The sequence below is a fragment of the Patagioenas fasciata genome, chromosome 5 (genome assembly GCF_037038585.1).
Source record: "Patagioenas fasciata isolate bPatFas1 chromosome 5, bPatFas1.hap1, whole genome shotgun sequence".
Taxonomy (NCBI): Eukaryota; Metazoa; Chordata; class Aves; order Columbiformes; family Columbidae; genus Patagioenas; species Patagioenas fasciata.
Genome location: NC_092524.1, coordinates 23,651,375 through 23,677,785, shown reverse-complemented (window position 1 = coordinate 23,677,785; position 26,411 = coordinate 23,651,375). Strand labels below are relative to the sequence as shown.

The window sequence follows — 26,411 nt, the reverse complement described above, 5'->3', positions numbered from 1 at the left end:
CTTGCTTTGGGAAACCATCCCTGTTCAAGATCTGCTGCTTTGCTGCGGACTGGGTTGGCTCCAGAGCAGCTCCACTTGGCAGTGGTGAGGCCGTGCCTCAAATACTGTGTTCAGTTTTGGGACCCTCACTACAAAAAGAGACATTGAGGTACTGGAAAGAGTTCAGAGAAGGACAACAAAGCTGGTGAAGGGTCTAGAGAACAAATCTTATGGGGAGCTGTGGCTGTTTAGCCTGAAGGAGGATCAGGGGAAACCTTATTGCTGTCTACGACCACCTGAAAGGAGGTTGTAGCATGGAGGGTATTGGTCTCTTCTTCCAAGTAGCAAGTGGTAGGGCAAGAGGAAATGGCCTCAAGTTGTGCCAGCGGAGGTCTAGATTGGATGTTAGGAAAAATTACTTCACGGAAAGGGTTGTAAAGCAGTGGAACAGACTACTCGGGGAAGCGGTTGAGTCACCACCCCTGGAGGTGTTTAAAAGACACATAGATGAGGTTCTTAGGGATACGGTTCAGTGCCAGATTTAAGTTTATGGTTGGGCCTGACGATCTTGAGGGTGTCTTGCAACCAGAATAACTCTATGATTCTAGATACCTAGAGGTTCGAAGAAAATATGGAATTCAAGTATTTGTTTCTTATTTTCAATCAATGTCCAGATTTTTGAAAAAGGAAGAGAACTTGAAACAGCTACCTGCAGGTCCAGACTTACCTCTTTATTTATTTTTTTTTTTTTTTTCTCATTAGGTAAGCAAAAGTCTTCTGTTAAATTGAATGAATTTAAAAGATTACAAATGGATGCACAAGACAGTACTACCCACTGGTAGGGAAGCTGGATCTCGGAAGACATGGGTTCTGTTATTCTTGAAATTCATCTTGATGTCTCTCCCTGTCTCAGGTTTCCCCACTTGAAAAACAGTGCAAATCCTCCTCTCATCCCCGCAACTGTGTGCTGTTGGATGGAAATGAAGTTAACTTCCTTCATGCAGTTAGAAACCCTCCTCCCAGGACTTGCTGCACAGCACAGATGGAGTTAGTGAGGAATTGCATTGAGTATCACTTATTATTTTATTTTTATTTTATACACATAATTATTACTGGCATTAGTACATTAGTATTATTTATCTATTTTATTAAACTGTTCTTATGTCGATCCAGGAGGTTCTCCGTTCCCTTTGGATTCACTTTGCTACTTGGGGGTGGGGGGATTGAGCAAGCAGCTGTCATGGTTTTGATTGCTAGCTTGGGTTAAACCATGACTACCTGATAAAAGAAATAGAGAGTAGTAAGAGTGATTAGTTACTTGAAAAACATTCCTTCAACAAAGCAGCCTGAGAATTTCTGTCTAGCTTCTTGAAGGAAGGTGACAATGTGTCTAGAATGATTTTCACATATTTCTGGTATCAGATACCAGACAGTGCTACCAAAACCATAACAGCCCAGGCTCACAGCACAGGAATTTCTAACCCTGACCTGCAGGCAGCTACTAGAAACTGGCTTTGCTCATGAAGATCTGCTGCATCTCTCAGATGCACTTGGTGGTTGTTTTTTTATTCCTGTAGGAGCCTAGGTTTGATTTTATCTATGTAATCTATGTCTTAACCAGCATATCTAGCACAACACCTTGAAAATGGATACTTAAGACAGCTCCATTATTTCTGAAGCAGAGTACTCTCCAAATTTACTGCTTCTGCTAACTCCTCTGCTCTGCACAGACTGCCAAGGAAGAACAATAAATACAGCAATAGATACATGGAGAATTCTTGCTCTTGACTTTGCATTGCGTTGACTGAACAGAAACTAGCAAAAGAGCAGCCAATTATCAACCGTGTTTCCTTCATCTGCAAACACACCTGTTGTGCAGCATTTAAATATTTCTTATTCAGGTATAACAGATGGAACACTTACGAAACTTTCAAAGGGGTTAAAACTGTGTCTAACCACAAACCTTACCATCTTCCCCTTACACCGCATATTTGCAAGCTAGTGCTGCTTTGGATACAGTGCTGAGTGAACAATATTTTCTAAGATAATTCTGTCACAAATGAAGAAAAATCTACTCTGTCAAATAAAACATCATACTTCATCACTGTACTGCAACATGACTCACATTTGTCAAGGAAATACCAGATATTCCAAGTAAGTGCAATAGTACATTCATTCAAATAGATGCTACCAGGGTGCTCCTTTAGAAGAGAGCTGGTTTCGGTCAAGCTGAGCTATTGCTCCTATTGTTCTTACATGTGCTGGTTTGACCAAAAGCAAGTTAATTTTCTCCATGCAGTTAGAAGCCTCTCTTTATTGTAGCTAGCATCGTCACAGTTTAGATTTAGTTTGAGAACAAGAAGGTAACACCCCAGGACAGAGTTAATGTTTTTAATTGCTCTGGTCTGAGCCAAGGGCTCTGAGCACTCTGCCCACAGGTGTGAGGCAGCTAGGACGAGGAGCATGGATGGGGGCAGACCTTGACTGACATCCAGACTGATCAATAAGAATGTTCCATGCCGTTAGCATCATGCTTCATATTTAACCAGAGACAGAATCTTCCAGCCAAACTGGAGTGCCTTGAAGGGGATGGGGACCTGTTTGGGGGAGTTCTGTTTGTGAGTTTCTTCAGTTAGGCCTTCTGCCATCCTGCTGTTTTGCAGAGGCCTCTGGGCGTTCCTGCCTTTTTCTCTCCAGGATTGGCTGCTCGGGACCAGGTGCTGCTTCGTGGGACTGGCTGCTCAGTGTAGAGGAGTTAGTGAGGAATATTTTATATTCTGTTTCCATTTTATACATATTAGTAATAGTAGTAGTATATTAGTGTTATTTTGTTATGTTATTAAACTGTATTTATCTCAATCCACAAGTTTCTCCCTTCCCTTTTCATTCTCTCCCCTATTTGGGGGTGGCATGAGGAGGGGGAGTGAGTGAGTGGCTATCATGGTTATATTGCTAGCTCAGGTTCAACCATGACACTGTGGTATCAGGTAATGAGACATGAAATTTTTTACCTCATGGTAACTAGCAGGAGATAGCTACTTAAACAAAAAAACAAACCCAACAAACCAAAACAACCAACAAACAAACAAAACCAAAAAACAAAAGAAGTAGTTACCTGTACAGTGACTGTTGGGAAGCATATAGGAAGTGATGGTCCCAAATCAGCTCTCAGCGAAAAGAAGTCTTCTGCATGGTATCCAGCACCCAAGCAACTTCACTACTCAACCACTTTGTGTCCACTCCCACAGAAATGCTAAGGGCTGGATCAGCCGCAAAACTGCTTTACCTTTTCATCTGCAGTAGTCCCCCCAGTAAGGCTGTAAGGAATACTGTTGAGGTTTGAGAAGCAGAAACTCATGTTTCAATTCACCTATTCACAGTTTGGCAGATAAACAGAAAAAAAAATCCCTAGAGAGAACAATCGAGTACTTTTCCAAAGTGCTTTATGCAATCTGCATATCCTCAACTTTGCTTTGAAAAGCAAAGAGCTGTGATATTCACATGAATATGCCTTTACTTCAGCTAATAAAAGCACATAATTTTGGACTACAGCTCCTGAACAAGTGAAAAGCTGCTTAGTTCTCTCACCAATAGATAACTGAGGCTGAAAGATTAGGAAACTGCTTGCAAATCAGCAAGAAAAGATGCCGCACTCAGAATCACTACGGAAATAAAATTGTATTTAATTTTCAGGTGTAAAAATTAAGATCTTTAAACAAATTGAAGAAGAGAGAAAAAAAAAATATTAATCAGGTAGCTCAGTTGGAGAGTATGCTATTTATTTTCATAAGCAGCTGTCTTCCGAATCAACATTTCTTAAGCATAGCTCTTCCTGAGACTGAATAAGCCAGCTTCAAGAAGCCAGCATTCCCTCCCCTGCAGAGAGCCCATGGCGGCAGCATCAACAGCTCTGTCTCCTTTGTGCCACTGGTGTGAATTTTGGATCCACAGTTATTTATTCCAAGGCAGTTTGCCACCATCAAAGATTACCATCTGAGAATTTCAGTGAGGGTATGTGACTTAAATAATGACAAAACTGACATGCATTTGTGAAGGCAGCAAATGGAGATGAGTCATGGAAGTTAAATATGTCAACCTCTATACACTAATACTGACTGAAATATTGAGATGTAACAGTTGAACCCATTTTCCTTATTCTGTGGAAATAAATTTGTAACATAAGGTGTACTTCTTAATGCTAGTCCTTTGAGTGACAAGACTGTCTCTAGTGAGCCACCTTCACAAGAAGAGTGGCTATGATCCAGATGTCAAGCAGGGCTGGATGGTTCCCATGATAGTGGTGGTGCCTGGGGGAAGTGCCCTGACATGGGACTTCAGCAAGACATGCAGCCTCCCCAAGAGCATCCTAGATCTTGCTCATGTGTCTGGCACATGGGTCATGGACCTGGAGATAAACAGGGATGTTGGGCTCATAACATCAGTGGGAGGTGGAGAGGGGAAGGTAGAAGCTAATGCTAAAGGCCCCTTAGCTCTGCTAGTAAATCTGCATGCAGCAACCAGCAGAGTAACAATCTCTGCTGAAGCCTCTAGAGCTTTGCTACAAAGCAGACAACAAAATATGACTGTTTCAGATGCCTCATCTTTGATAATACAAACAGAAGGGCAAAATGAGAGACATATGTATCAGTATATTTTTATACACACATGTACATGTGGATTTCCAAAAGAATTTCCTTTTAAAAATATGTTTTAAACCCACACAGATTTAACAAAGCTTAACATTGACTGCAAAAGCAGCTGGATGAAGCCTCAGGTAGGAGGCTATAAAACCAAAACAACAGAGACTTCACAAAGTGGGGGACATCATTGCTTGTGAACAGTATTAAAACATCCACTTTATTCAAGAATACAGAACACATTTTTGAAGATTTCCAGTTTACAAAAGTTTAAGACAAGGGTGGGTTTCAATAGAGAAGCTCCACTAAAGCCCTTATGTAACATCTCAATTTCAAGTTGACAAAACCCCCCAAATCAGAAAAATAATGGACAAATGAAGGCCACAGTCCTGTACTGGGCTACATTCAGGCAGAATCCAGCACGGTATCGAATTTTTTTCTGGAGTCACATATTTTAGTACATGGGTGCAATATAGCCTTGTGTTACTAAAAAAATATTTCAGATCTCATACAAACTGCAAGAAGAGCGCTTGTCTTATTTTAGTTCAGGCATTATATGCAAAATAGCTTCCGAGGAGTGACAGTGAGGAACAGTACTTGCCATCTGATCACCATGTTAAAAATACAGCATTAAATTCTTCCTTCATTTACACAATTTTAAATATTCATTAAAAATTAAATTCAGAAGTGTTCTTCTAGCCTTTTCATTGTCAACAGTTTTTCTTATCTACTAAAACCATTTGTCTTTCCTAAAATGTCTAAAAAGCACACAAGATTAACAACCTGCAGCATTAATGAAAATGAGAGTCATTGTCTCTTTTCTCCACCCAGCTTCTATATGTATCACAAGGGCCCTATTAGCTGTATCAAAGTGAAGTGGTGTAAATAAAACTGATTTGACTTTAAAGGAGAGAAAGAATGGATGCAGCTATTTAAAAAATCGCAAAGCACTCAGTGTTGTCATGTATGTCATTGTAGATGAAAAGTAAAAACAATTATTCACAGGCTCTCTATTAAATACATTAATGCCAGTTTTCCACTAGCAAAATACCAAAGAAGTAAAATGTAATTTGCCTTAGAAGGAACTTCAGGTTATTGTCAAGTGGATTCACTAATGGCCAAATTTTAAATATACAGCATTCTTCAGCAGAGGTTACAGATACTCAAAACTCCTGAAATTTATTTACCTCAAATAGTAATTTCTTCAAATTGTTTTGTTGAAATCAAATATATTAATATCTGTCCACTCAATAATGCAGTATAATGCTGTATTAACACTACTAGAAATGACACGTTATAAACCATTTTGGTGTGATACTACAGCAATTTCCAAAGAAACCAGCTAGCAAATCTGTTCTACAAACCAGAAAACTAAGATGAAAATCCGCCTTAAAATTTTAGCATGCCTTTTTGGGACGAGATACTCCTCAAATTTCTGTGGTCTCCATAAATAACAAAAAAGTGAAAGACAAGACTTATTTATCTTTTTGGATCTCTAGACAATGATATGTAACAACATCCAGAAATGTAGTTAAACAACCTCCCACCAAATCAACATTCAACCAGAAAGGCACAATCTCCTTTTGTAAATTGTATTCTCAAAAACTAAAAGATTCGTATAAAAAGATAAGTACACCCTTAGCCAGAAGGGAAAACTTCACACCATTTAGAATGTTTTTTTTCCTTTTTTTTTTTGTGTGTGTGAAGTCCAAATGGATTATCTTTATGCAAAAGTTACATGAATATATACAACCCGAAAGAGTATTTTTTTTAACATATATACATATATGACAGCGACTGACACAGAAGGCAGAAAAAGTAGGCTATGTCCACTCTTTTCCCACCTCTTAGGAATGCAAGGCAGTGTTTTTCAGGTGCCATAGGCAAACAGTATTTGGTTTGCACACACCTTGGTGTCTTAGAACACACGTGGTAAAATGCAGTCCCCCATGGAAAGATTGCGTGAGGATATGTGCCATGTAAGTTACACTGGACACAATGATTTAATTTCACTAATACAGCCTTTGGCAACTTTAAAATTAAAAAGATGCCTAATTCTAATGAAACTACTGCAAACTCTTCAATAGTATGTTTTAAAGTCAAACATAGTGTTTAAAAAACTGTAACAGAAAAATGTTTAGGCTAATTCTGATACAGGATTACATAGCTCTCTTAAAGAGGCCAAGCAGAGCCTAAATGAAATGCAAGAGACAGTGGGGCTCGGTGCTCACAGGAGACAGCCCTGCACCCACCTTCACTATTAGCTCAACTATGTACTCAAATTTAACCTACTTGTAAAATAAAGAATAACTGTCTGCGAAGTGTCAATGGAAACCTTCTGCTTATTAAGTTGGATGGAGTCATTAATTAGCCAAATCTTGCTTTGTGAAGGACAGCATAATTACACTGCTTTAGCTCCCAGCAAGGATGAAATCTGGCCCTATCTTGTACATTGCTTTACAAGGACCTAGGAGCATCTTCACCAACACACTTCAAGACAAGCTGCTTAAGCCTGGAATAAAAGACTGCCGTTGATCTGCTTCCAAAGTCAGCCAAGCCCATCAGCATTAGAATTCTCCAGTGCTCCCCACTGTGTCATCTCTTACATACCATGGCAGTAGACGCCAGAGCTGGAAATAGAAAAAAAAAAAAGGCCACAAAAAAATTTAGGTCTATGTGTGGGAACTGAGACTAAACTCAACTTACTACCCTACTGACACTCAAGCTCAAGCTCAAAAATGCTTGGGTTCTGAGCATAACCTTTGGGTAGAAGAAGTTACCCTATAAAGATGGGAAGAAAGTAGAGGGTGTGGGCAGTTAGCTTCCTTCATTTCATGTTCATTACATGGAATGAGGAATTTGAAATGTGTCTGACAGACAAATACAAATAATTTTTCAAGGTAAATTTCCCTCTGGACAAAAGAAAGACACTGCATTGTTTTCTGTATACTGAGCACAAGCACAGGACTGCAGTGGCATTTAAATTTACTGCTTGCCTTCCCTCTTGCCCCTCTGAATACCTTTACCTCTGAGATGCTTTCACATGGGTGATTCAACACTGCACTGAAACACACTTCACAGGAGACCATTCTAAGAGTTAGAACAAAACAGACACAAATAATTCTGGCTTACTGTAGAAGCTAGAATTTCAACCAAATGAACACAAATAATGGCAAACTCCATAAAAAAAAAAAAATCCTAAGTGAAACTTTGACATTTCACAGTTCTACTGGTGCAGTAGAACTAAATCTATGAAATACACTACTTACATACATAGACATAGTATTAAACATGTGTATCCATGCACGTAGGCATACATGCTGTAGTCAGGGTCAACAAGTCCAGCGCATTTCACTACATGACCTGCTTTCAGTTGTTTAACAAGTATAGCAAACTAGTCATTCACACTAAAGCTTTCCGTGATAAGTGTTTGCCTCAGGCTGGTTTTGGTGTTCAAGAAATAGCTGAGTTTGTTTTTTCTTTTTTTTTTTTTTTATTTAGTTGTTTGTTGTCATTGTCTTTCTTTTTCTTTGTTTTTAAGAAGGAACACGTGGATTAATGTTGTTTTGCCACACTTGAAAAGAAGTCTTGCGCTGATTTGTTGAGATGCTTCAGTGCCTCTGTACTCAGTCTTGAAGTCTGACAGATAAGTCAACCTTTGTGGTGTTCCTGAGAAAACTCATGCAAATTTGGCCTAGATATTACCATCTGGGAAAAAACTCTCGTTTGCTCAGTTAAGAGAGTTGCTGCATCCTCACAGGCTTAAACTTTGAAAACTACATTCACAGTGAGAATGTTCCAGAATGAAGAGTCAGACCTCCAAGCAGAAAGACTGCCTCTCATGTGCTTCAACAACCACCAGCTGGCATCGGGCAGTAAGAACAAACCGTTCATATGTCAGCAGGATGGGAGGCAGTCTGAAAACAGCAGTCTTTCTGGCACAGTTCTTGTGCACAACATTTTTATATATTATACATGCATATATACACATTCATATACAGTAAATAGCCCAAGAAATACATCACATCAGTTCTTTGACATAGCACTGATGTTTCTCTTATTAGTCTGAACTGGAACTTGCTTGCAGAAATATTGTGGAGAGCTGACGTGACTATAGGTTTAGCTCTCACAGCTGTCTTTGGTGAGCCCAAAATGCTGAACTGAAATACTAATTGGATTCAAATCAAGTCATCATTTAGATTCATGTTCCCCTGAAACCTATTAGCAGATTAACCTATACAGACTTGAAAAAGTAAATACCTTCCTGCTATTCCAAATCCTGAAGCAGTTACACTTCTCTTTCAGCAATGTGGTTGACCAGAGAATTACTCTGATCTGCTGTCCTCTCGAGAAGAGTTCTGTTGCCATCCAGACTGTCATGGATGTCTCTTGTCCAACTGCTAGCTGTGCCCAGAGGGCTTCCTGTCATGGGGGCATCTGTGCTCACCAAGCTTCCTGTCCGAGATCGGTAAGGAGGAAGATCTGGCTGATCAGGGGATTCAGATTCAGAACAATAAGGCGGTGGAGGAAGGTCAAACCAAGGAGGTCTGCTGTAAGATAGACAACATAGTAAGAGGTTACTGAAAATAGTTGTATGGAAGAAATCAGATCGTTTTCCAATCAGGAAAAAAAAACCCAAACAGTATTTCTTAGCCTTTCCATGATATCTCTCAGAACATCTCAAACAGACCTGCCTACATTATCCAAAACATCCACATGACCACTGGGCAGCAAGGTTTCTGGTCAAGATGCAACATAGCTAGTTACATCCTGCTTAACACTCTGATTTTCATGGGTACGCACTTCCAACAAATCTCAGCTTACAATCAAAGAAGTAAAACTTTGTCCTGTATATAGCATTTATGCAACTTGAGAAAGCACTTTAAAAGACATGAGGTAAGTAGTGGATTTACACCTACAGATAATGTTGTGAAAACAAGAAAGCTCTGAGGAAACCTCCATTGTGTGACAAAGATTAATGGCTTATGATTTACAAATAAACAACAAACCGAATTCTCCACATGACAAATCACTTTTACTATCAAGATATCACATGCAGAGCAACTGCTAAGTAGGCATAGACAACTACAGGATTCAAGAAAACTGTTTCTGGTTCTGACAGTAAAAAAGTAAAGAGACTGAAGAGTTTAGCAGATTCATAAATAGCTCCTGAGAGCAATCAGCTCTGAAATTGCTTATGTTTTGTATCAGTGCGTGTGAGAAGTGATTACAATCCTCAGAGCTGCTCATTTTGTTGTCCTTATTAATGAAAAGATATTATGATGTCTACATTAAGACAAGGAGCTGCTGCCAAATGCATCAGAGAATAGGAACGTACATGATCATACTATCATTCTTAGATCCCAGAGTTCATCCTAAAAAAATATCGAAAGGGTGACAGTGAAAAATCTGGATCATTAAAGTTCATACCATGTCCTGTTCATGTACAGGAGATGTCAGTCTAGGAATTTTGTGTGGAAAGACTTTACAGACAGGTTAAAACAAAGGCTAATTATCTAAAATAAACCCCGTGTCTTAACCACAAAAATACCATAACCCAAACCACACCCATACACAAGAATTCAAAGTACTTTCAGCCATTTAAAATAAGAACAATGCTTTACATTTCAGAGTCATGTTCTTTTCTTCTATTGGCAAAAGGAGACTAGTGCAGAGCAGAGGGACTGTAAAATTCCTTATGCAAGAACTGAAGACCTCTTACCTTTATACACTTACCACATATGATCAAGATAATTAAAAAAAAAAAATACTATGAGCTACAACCTAGATTTTTTTTGCAAAACTCTAAATTCAGTTTTCATGTTTTGATTCCAGCCTAGCAGAGGATATCACTACTAGCCAAGTGATGCATTTCTCTGCATTCTCCTGCCATCCTCAAAATCTGTACTACCAACAACATGTGCTAAGAGAACATGACTTAAGTTTGCCTTAAATCCCTATAATATCAGTAACAGTAGGGGGACCTGAGGAACATGAATTTTTCATATGCCAGAGAAACTCAAATTTACCCAAATTCGGACCTATGTATGTGACAGAATTGCAACGTTGTACTTCTGTCAAAAGCAGTAATAAGGATAAATGGGGAGCAGAGGCACAGATTAACAGAGCTGCAACCAGTAGCATGAAACTTTGGTGACCACAGAACCAGGTCCTGTACATACCTTTGGTCAAGCACAGCCTCTGTATAGGATGGCGGAGAGTCCAAGTCCACTGGCCTGTGGTAGGCCTGGTTGGACATGTACTGGATCCCATTGTTGACATTGTAGGTGACACTGCAGTGGTGTGGGTGATCGAGGACCACCAGCCGGGACAGCAGGACAGGGTGCTGCAGCCGATGCACTGGCAGGGTCATGAGGTTGTTGCGTTTACGTTGGTGATGCAGGACTAAGGCAAGAAAGGCCACCACAAGTACGAAAATGACAGAGCTACCAATGATAGCATAGGTAATACTAGGGTAGTAGAGCAGCTGATTTTCTGAGGTCACGTAATCTTGGCCGCTGTCTACCTCTGCAAGACAAAAGGAAACCTCCGATTTGTTTCAAATATAAAAGTGCTCTTACTTCACATACGCTGCGTTTTCTGCTAATGCACTGTGTGAAAAATAACAAGTTTTCCCCTTTTCTTTGGATTATGAAAAATTAGCTTATTAAAAGCATATGCTTGCAAATCAGATGGCTGACTACTACTCGGTCCATCCTGACCTACAAAAAGTGCCAGCAGACAAACTAGGAAGAGACAAAAACACACACCGTAGTAGGAAGCACATGCACTCTCATCTCCCCTATCCCTACTTATCAGCCATAACTTTTTGTTTCCAGAAGTGAGACACCCAGTTCTGAAGCATAAGCACAGCATATCAGCTGTACCCAGCAAAGCACACTAAAATCAGAGATATACAAGTCCTGATCTTCACTTTCAATGATGATAACTTGCAGTGCAGTCCAAGTTCACATGGAGTTTATAAAGAAAGGCAGCAACTACCTCCTGCTCCACAGATCTAACAGTCCAAAGTAAGTATGGGAGAAAATACAGATAGCTGCTCAGTAAAGGGTGGTTATTTGGATATTAGTGATCAGAAGACCTCCTGCTGGAAAAAATTCAAAAGAAGAAAGGATGTTGGAACAGCAAAACCTACAATGTAGGCCTGGTAGATGTGTTAAAAATAAGAGACGTGAAAGTCTAAAAGCAAAGAGTGCAGCGAAAGAAGCAAATGGTAGAAACAAACCAACCAAACAAACAACAAAAAAACCTAAACCAAACCAAAGCAAACAAGCCCGAACCAAACAAAAAAACAGGTAAGGACAGAATGAGGAAAAGAAAAACAGGAGCTGGGCTGAGGGCATGGAAGATCACACAGTGAGCTTCAGTTTGAGATGGAAATGGTAAAAGGAATGGCTGGAACTGGTAACTGAGTAGCAGGGAGCAGGAGCATGACCCTAAACAGCATTATTATAGGGATGATGAGAACACCAGCTCAGAAGAGGTACTTTAGAAAGAATGTAGTGTGGAGGGTTTGCTGTTAGATGGAGATTTGCTACTGAACCAGCCAGGAATTTCAAGGCTGGGAACAGGACCTGCCATGGGAGAGAAGCAACTCCGAAATAACAAGGCCCCAACGTGGTGTAAATCAACGGACCTATTAGCAGTGAGACTTCCGCACGTAGACAGCCCGTGAACATGGACAATATCCAATTAGCGAATGCATGCTTGGAGCGTGGATGCGTGATCAGAGAATAGTTGCATATATGAGGAGGCTTGTTTCTGTAATAAATGGCTTCGCGTGATTCACATTGAATCGAAATGCTGAGTCCTTTATCGTTCCAACAATGTAGTACGTGTTTTACTTGCAGAAGGCACTGAGGAAGTGGCAAAGTTACCCAAACTTGTAAGAGAAGTTACAGTTGGATTTGTTCAGAGCCATAATAGAGGAGAACCCTGCCTGGGTTCTGGGCCCAGAGAAGCACAAAGGTAATGGACAACAACTGAACGGATCTTGAACTCCATGAAAATCTTTTGAAGAAACACAATAAAGAGAAACAAAATGAAAAGGAAGAAAGAGGCTCAGAGAAGCAAAATGGCATAAACACACTGATGTGACTCTGCCACACTCGAGGCCAGTGTCAGCACCACAGAACTATGTTCCCGCAACTCCATTTCAGCACCCTGTTCACTAGGTCACACAGCCTTTGAATACTGTTTTCTTTTTTTGTGTAGAATTTCTATTTCTGTGCAGGCTGTACCTCCTTATAGCCTCAATAAGAAAAATACTATTCTAGTACAATACAGTCATCTACCTCAAGAAAAATGAGAGGCTGAGTAAAAAACAAATAAAATGATCCCAATCCCTTGACCTCCAAAATCCACAGAATTACAAGAGCATGATTCATCCAAATTCTTCATTTCCTACCGCAGAAGGCTGGGACAGTAAATCTTAACATACGATTTTCCTTTCTTTCAGCTAACAACTAAAACTGCTTTTTGGTCACTGACTGTGTCTGGCACAATAAAGAACTTTCCTCAAGCACCCACTGTTCTGCATCAAGATGCTTTGGGTATTTCTCCCAATATTTGCTTTTGGCAGTTCACTTCCACTGTTAAAACACCAAACCACATTTTCCAGCATCACTATAAATAACTTATGCATTAGTTAGGTAAGATATACCACAGTTTTCTTGATACCTACTGTCACATCTCAGTGAGGATACTTACTAAATTTATTTCCCCCATACAACTATGCAGAAGAGAAAGCAGAAATCATTGTTGCCAGTCAACACTAGGTCTGGTTCACTCAACAAAGTGAATAAAGTCTGCAGGAAGAATGTAAATCAAAGCGAAGGGGAGGAAAGGAATTTAAATGCAGTAATAATTTTAATTACAGCTCATCACATATTACTGTAGCTTCTTTAATATACTCCTTAAATTCACCAGCTGAGAAATTCATTAATGCCACATATCATAGACAAGGTCCAGTGTAGGAAGTATAGTGACAAGCAGATAATTTTTATGCAAATATCAACAAGTTTATTTGCAACGAATGACCCATGGATGAATACCACTACCTGCAATTCTTTAGTGCAAGGAAGGTATATGTATTATGACATCCCAATAAAAGACCACAAAACTTGGCTCACTGGTTGCAGCGCACTGGTGTAAGACAGAGAACAAGATGCCTTTGCAGACTTGACTCGACCTAATTTGTTAACCTGGGATCATTCCGCAGCAGTACAGTCCCATCTTACTGAAAGGGAAGAAAAATGAGATAAGTGAATTATATGTCAATTTCTTTTCTAAACTTTTAAGGTTATCCATCTGTTTACGACACAATATTCTAGGTCCTGCATGAAAAGCCTCCACAAATCCAACAAACTATGTGGCTGAAGAAAAAAGACTTTGTCAAAAGCCAGATTTGATATGGTGACCAGCTTTAAGTCAGTCTGGAACAAAACATCTATTTTATCTGGTTTTATGATTCTTTTCATACAACAACAACCCACATACCTTGCAGAGACCTTGTGTAAATTTGCAGTTAACATGCTGTTTTGGAGCTTTAGGATTACTGTGGTTAATGTAACATCATTTGTTTTCCCCTCACTCTCTATTCCTTTTCAGGTTTTTGTATCTGTTGCTTATATTCCCAATTAGTTCACTGTATCTCTGAGAACAAGGGCAATCTAAGGGCATGGCTACATCAGGGACTGTGGGTCTGTATAGAGATCTCTGAACCAGAAGTATAGCTGTGATTGTGCTTTTTCGAATAGTGCTATCTGGTGCAGCCTTTGAACTGGCCAACACAATATTGCTTTTGGAATCTGAATTAGCATCTCTATCAGTTCAGCTAGTTATAGCCTGTGTCTAACATGGAGCTGCACTACAGATACCCTGTACAGATACAGCTGAGGACTACAGATACCCTGTGAAGAGGAAAGAATTTGATTTATCTGTCAAATGATTGCTCTTGTGGCCTGGGCAGTGCTGAGTACTTACTCTCCCCATGCAAACAATCCATCTCCCTAAACATGCATGTCTTTATACCTTTACAGGAACAGACAAAGAGTGCACTGTATCTGAGATGGAGTTTTGCCTAGGAAGACTCAGGTATCATCAAAACAAAGTCCTCTTCCACCACCATAACAACCTTATTCTCGCCTTACAGGTGGGGTTTCTGGGCCAAGAAGACATGATCTTAAGGGGATGGTCACAAATGAAGGTGTTTTGCTTCTGCTGTGGTGTAGTTTAAACCAAGAAAGACCAACTTGCATCTAACCCCCACTTTCTAGCCAGGTCAGTAAATGCAAGCCCACAAAAGATGAAAGGAACATTACATGAGCCAATCAGCACTGCTTGGCTTGTAGCTTTTGGAGAGTGCATTTCCCATTCAAGGAAAATGAATAAACTGCCCTTAGTGGTCTTCAAAATAATGCTCTAAGCAAGAAAACTGCTCTATAGCACAGCTAAAACAAAAGTAGCAGAACTATGAGACAGTTTCACATACAAGAGACTTTCACATCAATTTTTTTCTTCATCTTACTATATATCTGATCATGTTGAAACTAGTAACTTCTTGGTAATTCCTTGATAACACTCAGTTTTTTTTGTAGAGCCAGGTGAGTATACAGAGGTGTGGAAGGGAATGTCAGGTACCTAGCTGAGATTGCCCAATGAACCTTGATCCATTTTGTTGTGCACATCGTAATAGGGAGAAAGCGAAAGATGACAACACCTGAAAAGTCTTAGCTGGACATGCACAACTACTTTAGAAATAAAAAGCCATTACTCTTTAGTTCTGCTCTAGTAACTTTCAGCAAACATTTACACATCACAGAAGTCACTGAATTGAATTTCTTGATAATTCATCTTCTCTGAGAAGAAGCAGGTATCATCCAGGCTGGCTAAAAAGTTCTGTCTGCTGTGCTATGAAATGCAAATTCACAAGAAAAGGTGAGTGGGCAAGCTACTTTAGCTTAAATTCATGCCTTCTCCCCCCCCGTCCCCCCCCCCCCCCCCCCCCCGAGAAGATCTGTTTTCTAATCATGCCACGTATAAAGTTTATCAATGGCAATTATGCCTATTAAACCCTATTATTCGGGAAATGCTGAATTTGCAGACTAGAGATTTTTGGAGTGTAAAAAGCTTTGTTAATCATGTAGGAAAACACTGATAAAGGAAACAATGTGTTGTGCTCAGAGGGCTGTCTTATTGACTGTGAACAAATGTGCTGTCTCAAAGTTTTTAAAAAGATTGGAGAGTAACTGCATTAAGTCTGCCAGACACAGGAAAGAGGGGCTATTATTTTATTTTCTGCAATCCTCAAGCCTGGCTTTTCACAGTTCATCAGAGAAAAAGCTTTTCAAATACATAATCTGAGCAGACATCTGTAGCCTTAAAGAGCACAAGTCACGGTCCATCTCCAACAAAGACGCTACTGTAACAACACATTGAAATTCCAACTAATTCAAGAGCAGAGCTGCAGCTTGGAAGGTTAAAGCCACAAAAATGAAAAAGGGAAAGGCAGAGCCTCTACACATTATTTACTTTTTGCGCCAGGAGATCCTAGGGCATGCAGCTAAGTGTCAAAAACCTCTTCAATTTCTCATCCTTGATGAGTTTATGTTCCACTAAAATATGTCTTATGTAGATTTTGTGCACTGGACTTCCAGAATATTCTTTATTCTAGTGATTTCCTTTCTAATGCAGTTCTTTTTTGCCCTACTGCCCTTCTCCAAGCTATAAACAAGATCTAACACAGAGAACACAGCACCTTGACTTCATGGAGTTTCATGCTCAGTTACCATTTGTTCCCCTCCCCAAGCAGCTTCGTATTTTCCCTAGACATCAAAGACAAGGATGTTTTCAACTGCATTCGAAGTGTGTTTCTGCCCTGCTTTGGGTTTCTCCGTTCCACACACAGAAGATATATTTGTTAACAGATGTGTTGCACGTACTAAACAGACCTTATCTATGGGAATTGACCAAACTAACACAATATCATTACATTTTTGCTTACCAGGTACTTGGTAAACAGATAACATTTCTGGAAAAGCAGCAGGATGAAACCCCAGGTTCTTTCCAGGCACATCTACAACACTGATGGCTTCACATCCAACCACTGATCTGCACAAATGTACTGGCTTGAAATGTTTTAACCTGTGCTATTCAAAAATGTCCTTAATATCCATGGACCAGAACCACAGCAGCCAGCACAGCCCTTGAGCTACGAAGTGGGAGCAGAGGGCAGCTCTATTTCCAGCTTTTGAAGTTGCTCATCGCGTCATTTTCTCCACATCTGCCTGGCTCCCTGCCCTGTTGTCCCCATCTTGAAAACCAGATAATGATGTTCTTGGGCTCTCTGACCATTCTCCCAAGTTCTTCTGTACTGACAAGACCAACATTTTCCTGAAAAGCATGTTTTAAATATTAGTCATTAAGTCTAAATTCCACTAGGTGCTCTGTCTTTGTCTGTTTTTTCAGATGACTGAAAAGACATTCATGATCTTGCCTGCACAAACAGAATAGGACATCTCAATATAGAGAACTTATCCATCCATCCATATAGGTTTTTTAAAATTCTCATTGGTTTTTGGTGTAGCACCTTGGAACTCTAGCAATGAAATAGGATTTCTCTGTATAATGTACTCTACAGGCTCTGAAAAGATGACAGCCATTGTTCCAAAGAATTTAAAGCTAAGCAGAAAACTTGGAACTATATATAGTTATAAGTCTACGCAAGTAGTCAGCAAGATACAGATAAACCTCCAGACAGTATTAGTCAGCAGAATTAGCAGCAGTCTCATCACATCTCATTTAGTGCATCAAAATGAGTGTGTTATTCATGGCTTCCTTCTCAGACTTAAACTTCTCATCCTGATCACATGTTACAAAACCAGTGCTTTCAAGTCTTTGCAGCTGCTGAAAAAGCAGCTGAGTCATCAGACTGAAGACCAAGAGCCTCACCTCTCACATGCCCTCCTGTTTATCTTCTGCAGTGTAGGATAATTATTCCATGCACTTCACACACCACAGTTTAAACATTTAAAAAAAAAAAAAAAGAAAAGAGGAAAGCAGCAAACTGAGCAAATAAATAGAGAACTAAGAAATACTTAGCAGTTGCCATGAAAACTGAAGTTCTAGAATAAATGTGGCAGCAATATAAAAACCTGCAAAGCCAAAATCTGCCATCAAGCATGGAAACAAAAGGTCCAGGCTTGGTAGCTGGATGGAAGCCAAGGAGAGAATTAAAGTGTTACTCCAATGCAATTGAGGATCACTCCAATATTGATCTAAGTAGCACTTCTGGACTGCTCGACTTTTGACATTCTGGAATTGCCTGCTACTGGACTTTTAGGATGTGGTACTTTAGAACTGACCAGCCCTGATGGACCCCAGCACCTTCAAAAGCTTTTTCCCAGGTGACCTTAAAAAAAATCTACAAGCCTTAGAAGCTGCCCATGCATTCATAATGCGTAGAGAAAACTTGGATAGCTTTCTTCCGTGGATGGACTCAGCATAACACTGCAGACAGTAAATCAAGATATTATAGTACCTGGGACTTTATCCAGAACATTCATTCCTCTTTTCAAAATATGCATTATAAAAATGTTGGTTTCACTTCAGCAAGTTTTCATATAAATAGATTAAGCAAAAAAAATCTTTAATTACAGAATAATGACAATTGCTGCAGTTCATGAAAGGTTGTTTGTTCAGCATTGCTAAACACAGCCCATTGAATGGGAAAGTGCCAGATGTTATTCTCACTGAAGATGAAGTCTTGCTTTTTGTTTCCACAGAGATTGTGGAAACATTTATTTTCCCTTTGACCCTGGCTCACTGACTGACTGAACTAGTCATACTGAATTGTGCAATTCTTGATACGAAAAGCACGTGTACAATGCAAGAAAGAAAAAAGTATTTTGAAGTTTGTATTAAGAGGCAAGAATCATAATTCTTAATCACTGTGTCAAGATAAGTACTGTATGCAAGGACAAATGAAGAGACTTTTGGTAGCATACTTATAGTTAACATTCTGTGTGGAAAGACTGGAGGCAAATAATAATGATTAGTATAGCTAAGCATAGTTTAAAAGGCACTGAATTAGCTAATGTGTCACATAAAAATGAACCTTTACTGACAGAATACTCATCTAAAGCATAGCAGTGGTAAAGAAGGTTAATAGAAAACTGTCTTACCACAAGCAAATTATATGAAATGTATTGTTGCATGATTCTACAAAAGCCCAATGGAACCACGTTTGAATGCTGGCATCCTCTTTTAGCCAGCATATTTGAAAAAAAACCCAACAAAATTAGTTTGGTGAGAGTACATCATGAGAAACAAAGATGATGAATGGGAAAACCGGGTTTAAATATTGAGAGAGAAAAATTAATGATTTATTTAGTCTTGAGAAAATATGAGCAAGAGGACACATGATTTAAGTATTTGTAATAGCCGTGAGTTATAAAAATTAAGTTCAGTGACTCATTTTTACATTGTTGGGCAGACCAGAAAGGCAACAAGGGTAAAAGGGAATAGATGCAGGACAAATTTAATGATACACTTCACAGAAAGAAGAGAAAATACATTAAATGACATTTTGTGACTATATTTAAACAAAAGCTGAGAGGCCATGTAGAGTATGTGCTGGGGAATAACCATATCATGTGGGAAAAGCTTCTAGGGAGCACCTTTTGTAATAGCCGAGACACGTTTCCATACACAGACACATAAGAGCATCTGCAGTAATTTCAAAAATCATTCTTAAAACAAAGAAGGTTAAGAGTTGTCCTGGTTTTGTTAAAAACAAGACCAGTTTCTCTTTTAGTGAATTTTCCTTTCGGCTAAGTTCTCCTAAGTAACTGCACTTTTCTGAATTTGGCTGCACGTTTTTTCAGACAGTCTTTGCTCAGGAGCTGATAACAGTAGCAATAGTCTGCAGAAGAGACCCAGGTTTAGACTTACGGCTATGGTAGCCAAGGTTACTGATAAATTTCTAATCTCTCATAAGTGAGAGGGGCATATTTGCAAGAAGGGACGAACACAACAGGTGACTAAAATTGACCAACTAAGTATTCCATCCCATTCACGTCATACACCCTATAAAAGGGGGAGATCACAAGGGTGATCTCTTCCACCATGGCTGGCATCTGGAGGAGGACCCTGCCTGTCATACACCTGCAATCTGAGGCCTGGTTCCAGACCCTGCATCCCTGAATCCAGTTCCAGTTTGCTGCAGAGTCCAGCCCAGGACTTCTGGGTGCCTGCCCTGCAGCTGTGGGAGCAACGCCAGCTCCACCACGGGCAACTCTGCACTGCCCCAGGAAATTCAAGATCGGTTTTGTATATTCTGTATTATTTTCTTTGTTAATTAGTAGCACTAGTAAAGCATTTTTAACTTTGCCCAACTTGCAAGTTTCTCTCCCTTTTCCTCCTATTGCCTTTCCTTAGTGAGGGGGGAGGGGATTAACAGAGAGCACCTGCCATGGTTTATCATCACCCTGCAGTAAGCAGTGATAGAGTTCATGTTAATTTCAAACAAGAAGAAACAAAACCATTTACTACTACTCCTTTATAGTACAAATACAAATAACTAACTATACGATTTCTTTGAGTATTTTCAGACAAATCACAGAAAAGTTACAGTAATCCAATAAGACAGGTAAACACATTCCATACATGAAAAGCAAGGCTTAAATTAATAAAATTATTCACCTAAAGTTGAGGAGCTAAAAATTGTCAGCCAGGATCAGAAATGGGAGTTCCCAGCTTCCTTCAGCCATACCCTGCTCTCGATATACACACTTTAATGAATTATTTATTTTTTCTTTACTATCATAAAGGAGGTAGATTTATTGATTTACTCTTAAGATGCACTTTATTGTTCTTGAGCAATTCAGTACTGCCTTCCCCAGCACTCTGTGGTATGACTTAATGTGCCTATATATCAGCTGAAAAACTGGATTAAACACGAATTAGGAAATAAAATTTAAAATTAACAAAATCACACTGGGTTCTAGACTAAGTGGAACATAACAAATATCTAGAAAATATTGAATAAAAACCCAAACCAAATCACATCTACACAGTCCTCTCACCTCCTCACTCCCTTTACAAACTATTTTTTCAGCTAATTTATCTTCCTATAGATAAAGAACCCATAAAAAAGACCTCTAGAAGCTAAGGGCCTGACTCTGATCTAAACATCACTGCGTAAAGCAGTCACTCTTCCCTCATACTACTAAAGATCATGATGGCTGCTCCACTTCATGCTCACCTGTGCAACTCCACATCTATCTCTTTGAACATTTTAAATACACACACACACACAAAAAGAAAAAAAGCTGCAATTTGCTTCCATTGGGCTTTTCATAGAACTTCCAAGAGGTGGAAAATTGAAATTTAATGGTTACCTACGACTCATGAAATGACAGATGATCTGGGAGACCTTTCATAGGAAAAACAGATCCTAAAAAGTAATTTCCACACTCTGGGGTGTTAACTACTCTTGGGAGTTTCACAGCAGTTTAAAGGGATTAAAACAAAGAACAGCCTCCATAACTAAGCCAGCTAAAAGTTTAATTAAATACAATTGCTTGATGTGCTTCCCTTCCTCAAACAGCCTCATACATATTCATGACTGTAATTACAGTAGAGAAAAACTCCACAACTAATTATGCCATGCCTCTCATCATCTATATGCCTGGAATTTTTTTTCATAATTATTACTGAAATTAATGGTGAGTTAGCTAATTTTGCACTTTGTCCTTTCAAGCTCAATTGAAAATTAAAATTTTTCAAACCAAGGTGTTCTTGTAAGCATAGTGCTTCCACCTCACATGGTGCTATACACCAAAATGTTCTTTTAATTGCTTTTAGTAATGTAGTATAAAGTACTAGCAATGTAGCATAGAGAAGTGCTATAAATTTTATCATTTTAAATAAGAGTGTTGACCCAATACATATTTATTATATGCTTGTGAGTTGTACACTCTTCAAAGAATATTCCGTGTGCCCGCTGCCACTTGGCATCTCATGCCACTAGCACGTCATCCCCTGAGACACAGGGTACTCCATCAGTACCACAGTTAGCTTACATCAAGCTCAAACCTGGAATTTTCTTTGACTGTGGTTCTAACATTGAGCCTAAAATTTCAAGGATGACTAATGATTTTAGACGTCCAGCTCTACAATTAATTTTGAAAAAAGTAACAAACATTTCTTCCCTTGAGAGGTGGGGGAAAAGGAAGAATCAAATAGGAAAGCCAAATTTTTACTTGACCAAAAAAAGTATTGCCTGAAAAATTCTGACTTGGTCTAGAAAAATAATTGCCTAAGAGTGCATTCTGTGCATGGCCAACTTCTAAATCCACAGGCCAAAGTCTTTAAAAGCTGTAAGTAAGCATCTAAAAATGTCTCCCAATTTGCTACTGTAGTCCACATCGATTGTACATATGGTGTTTTATTGATTTAGGATACGCCTTTTATGAAGGACACTATAAAATGTAAAATCGTGCTGTCTACGAAAAAGCATCTGAATTCCATGCCATAACAGCAGATGTGAGATGCAGATGCCCTGGATAGTGGTCCCAGCAATTTCCAGAGTGCAACTGGTGCTCAAACAGGACCAATAACATGTCTCAGCAAACCAGAGGACATTTCAGAGGCCCGTACCACATAGTCCCATGTAAATCAATCTACTATTAAGGTTATTTTCATTTAAACTCATGTCCTTAGTATCTTATAATAATGACAACATTAGCTTTTTGGCCCATTAAAATAATTAATTACTGTTTAAACAAAAACAACAAGAAAGTCAACTTATTTCAAATAGTTTTTCTAGCTTAACGCCAAGGCTTCAATCTTGCTGGGTTTAATCAAATTTAAGTTTTTTCATCTGTCAAGAAATCTTGCAAATTGCTAATCAGCTAGTACATTTTCAAAAGGACAAAAGAAGTTTGCAAACAGAACATTTGTTCTTTACTCTTCCACAGTCTCTGTGAGCCACTTACCTAACTCAATGGGTAAATTTTCTTTTATAATCTTCAAGGCTTCACTATAAGAATCAGAAAGAGTAGGCTGCAGCAACGCAAGGTGGACAGTTTATAGGTTGACTTCTTCAGAAAGCAAGTTCTTCTCAAAAGTGTAGCTTTTACTTGGCAATCACCCCATGAGCAAGACATCACTACATAAAGGGAATAAACCAAGTTGATCAATTTTGCAAAAATTCCTGTTGCTCCAACAAAGCAAAAGATGTGCCCACAATAAATTTGTCACAAAGATCCACAGTGTAGGCTTCCCAGGAAAGGAATCGTTATAGCTATTATTTCAGTTATCTAGATTGAAGACTGGTGTTCTCAAAAGCAAAAGGCTGAAGAGGAACACCTCAGATATGATACAACATCAATAAATGAAAGCTTCCAAAAGACAGGTAAGAGCAAGTATATCTGGAACATGTCCACTATGTTTCAAAATCTTGTTGCAACAAAAATCAGATCCCAGACACTTGACCTCATTACCTGTGTTGGAAACTGCTTTTTAGAGCATGTGACTATAGTGCAAAAGGCTTGAGCAATACAAAGCTGTACGTCAGGACACGGGGTTAAAGCTGTCTTGGACCTTATCTACAGTAAGAGACAGAAAGGAACTTTCATCAGGTCAGGAGCACGTGTACACCATAATCACGCAAGGAGATATTACAAAGAATGTGTAAACTTAATAGCCAAGAGGAATTCCTTGTGAGTTCCCAGAGTGGATGGGTAGTGACTAAAAAGATAATTTAAAAAAAAAAAGACATTGAAGGTCAAGAGTCCAAGAATGCCAAGAAAACACATTCTGTAAGCGTCATAAAGACCTACGATTAGTGGTCCCTTACCAGTAAAGCAAATGAATACAGTATTTGTTCTGTCTCAGTAGTCAAAGAGTTGTTGAACCCATGAGCTACGTGTGTATTATTAACTAGGAGGTTCTGAACAAACTAGACTGGTACACTGTCAGAAAGCAATGATTTCTGTTTTACAGTTAATTTGCAATTCAATGGGGAAAAAATCCCTACTTGTTTACCAAGTCCAATTTGAAAAGAGAAGCAAAACACAAATTCAGCTGCATACTTTCATATACTGACTATAGTTGAATACTTCTAATCATACAAAATTGCAAAGCTCTTTGTAAACAAGTCTACAATTTTCTTAACCAAAGAAATTTTTCTTCTTCATTCTGTTAATGGCTAACAATAGTATTACACAGATAATAGTCACAAAAATACAACATATGGTTTGATGTGAAATTCTGCAAGTTTTTATGTACTCTGCATCTTCCATCTGATGGAAATTTTCCATGCTCTTATTCAAAACTTGGAAAATACCTGCTAGGCACATTCCAGGCTAGTGCATATTTCCAACAATTATGACACCTACTACACTAAGAAAAAATTTTAAAACCTAAAAAATAAAAAAGAAAAAAAAAAGAAAAAAAAACAGATTATGTCAGCATGTATATGTTGGCTGTCATTTATCTCAACTACTCCACCATAATACTTCTGCTTTAATTAAATATAAAATCGGTCCAGCAGGCATGCAGATTTAATTACTGCTGTGGTTTAAAATGAGCTTGTTTCCCCTAGAAACCAGTAAAGATTAGTAGAATGACCTCAGTCTAATGGAAAATCCTCAGGCTGGCAAGATGCTGGACACAGTAATTTGTCCCTTATGGCATAGTTAAAATCACAGAATCTTAGAATCATTTTGGTTGGAAGATACCCCTCAGGATCATGGAGTCCAATCATAACCTAAACCATGTCCCTAAGAACCTTGTCTAAACGCCTTTTAAACACCTACAGGGATGGTGACTCCACCACTTCCCTGGGCAGTCTGTTCCACTGCTTCACCATCCTTTCCGTGAAATTTTTTTCCTAATATCCAATCTAAATCTCCCCTGGCGCAACTTGAGGCCATTTCCTCTTGTCCTATCACTTGCTACTCAAGAGAAGAGACCAAAACCCTCCATGCTACAACCGCCTTTCAGGCAGCTGTAGATAGCAATAAGGTCTGCCCTGAGCCTCCTTTTCTCCAGGCTGAACAGCCCCAGTTCCCTCAACCACTCCTCATAAGACTTGTGCTCCAGACCATTCACCAGCTTCGTTGCCCTCCTCTAAACATTCTCTAGTACCTCAGTTTAATTACCATTCTCATCATAAACATTGCTCACAAAGAAGTACTGGTTTAACAAGTTTAATCCAAACATACCTGAGGTCTATGGCAGCTGAATATATGATGGAAATAAATGCACTGTTATAGGAAAATGGCCTATTTGGCTTTAGCTTTGTCAGCTCAGTAAGAGTGGTCCAGATGTCAGAAGTCTCTAAACATCTTGAGGTTTGATTCACATTTTTCTCCTCTTACTCATTATTCTCACCGACCATTTCACTCAGCCACCTTGGTAGGGGAGCCAGAAATGAGAGCAGAGGTGACTGAGAGACTGAAGGGTCTCTTAGGCCACACTGCATCAGTACAAAGTGTTTCCCATCAAACACTGAGAACAAGTATTGTCAACTTGAGCAGAATGTCTACAAGAACTTCTTGTTCATATCAAAGGTTTAGAAGAGACCCAGAACACACCCAACATGATGACAGTAAGAAGTTCTCTCCTGATGTGTGTCCCAAAGGGACTTCTAGGCTAGCTGTCAGCAATCTGAATCCCACCTCCCTGATTTCCAGTCCTCTGTGAAGGAAAAGCTGTGTACATATTAGTTCTTTTTCTACACTAAGATTTTGGACCAAGAATCTCAAAAGGCTATGTGTCAGGTGGAGACAATGATTCTGGATCTGGGCAAAACCCAAACCAATTAGTTGCTTAATGATACCCGAGTAGCTGGACACAAGCCAAAGCTGTTCAGTAGGAAGCAACTGCAGGCATTTGGATTTATTAAAAAATGTAAGTATTCAGTGAAAAGCAACTGACAGCTGAGAAGGTACTTAATAATACAGTCCTCTTGCATTTGCATTTAAAAATTGCAGATGTTCCTGAGTATCTTTATAACCCTACTCTAATACTCTGTCTAGACAAAAAACCTCATAGAATGTGTAACATATGACACTTTCTACAACCTTTGTCAGTCTCTGTAGACTCAGAGAAATTGCATCCCTTCCACAGTGCCTTGCCAAATTTCAGTAAAGTTTTTCTACCTTTGGAAGCAAAACCACAATGCTTTAAGGATAAGTAGCAAGAGACCATATCCAGGAAAATAATTAAACCAGTACTGAACTAATAGAATCTGTAGAGATGAAGGAAAAATAATGACTATTTCTGTGCTGCACACCTTCTTTTCAATGCTGCGTCTTACACAGAGACTCCAAAGTTGACACTCATTGTACAGAACAAATATTATGTGTTCTTCATTGCATGCTAATTCTATAACAACTGCAGCATTATGACATTTATCACATAAGCAGTATTCTTCTATTATCCTCCTTCACTAGCACCTGATAGCAAAGGAAATCAGGGTTCCGTGATTTTACCTAGTCAAGGGAGTTCAAATCCATGTTCATTTATCTCCCAAAAGCTACTGAACCTACCTAGGCTGTAGGTCCTAGCCTAGCAATTCAATAGTTCACCTAGGCAACAGGAAATGGCAATTCTGATCTCTTGTCCAATACTGCTTATGCTTTTCTGATACAATGCAACATATAAATACATAAGGCACACTTAAGGACGAAGAGGGAATACAGAGCTGCCTCCTCCCATGCCATTTTTGCAGCATCCTTCCTCTTTCTCCCCCTTGAACAGTCC

The 26,411-nt window shown here is 39.2% G+C and overlaps 1 protein-coding gene across 6 annotated transcripts in view; it reads right to left on the bottom strand.

Annotated features, from left to right (window-relative positions):
• Nucleotides 1-4,806: 4,806 nt before the first annotated feature.
• Nucleotides 4,807-26,411, bottom strand: part of LDLRAD3 (low density lipoprotein receptor class A domain containing 3) — a 112,191-nt gene continuing 90,586 nt past the window's right edge. For 2 of the 6 annotated variants that reach the window (XM_065839510.2, XM_065839509.2), the window contains exons 5-6: nt 10,799-11,144; nt 4,807-9,166 (exon numbers count right to left, since the gene is read on the bottom strand). In XM_065839510.2, the coding sequence (XP_065695582.1) occupies nt 8,905-9,166; nt 10,799-11,144 (608 nt within the window). In that variant the 3' untranslated portion in view covers nt 4,807-8,904. The remainder of the gene's footprint in view (nt 9,167-10,798; nt 11,145-26,411) is intronic. The other 4 variants (XR_011739320.1, XM_071809093.1, XM_065839507.2 and 1 more) reach the window with 4 other exon arrangements.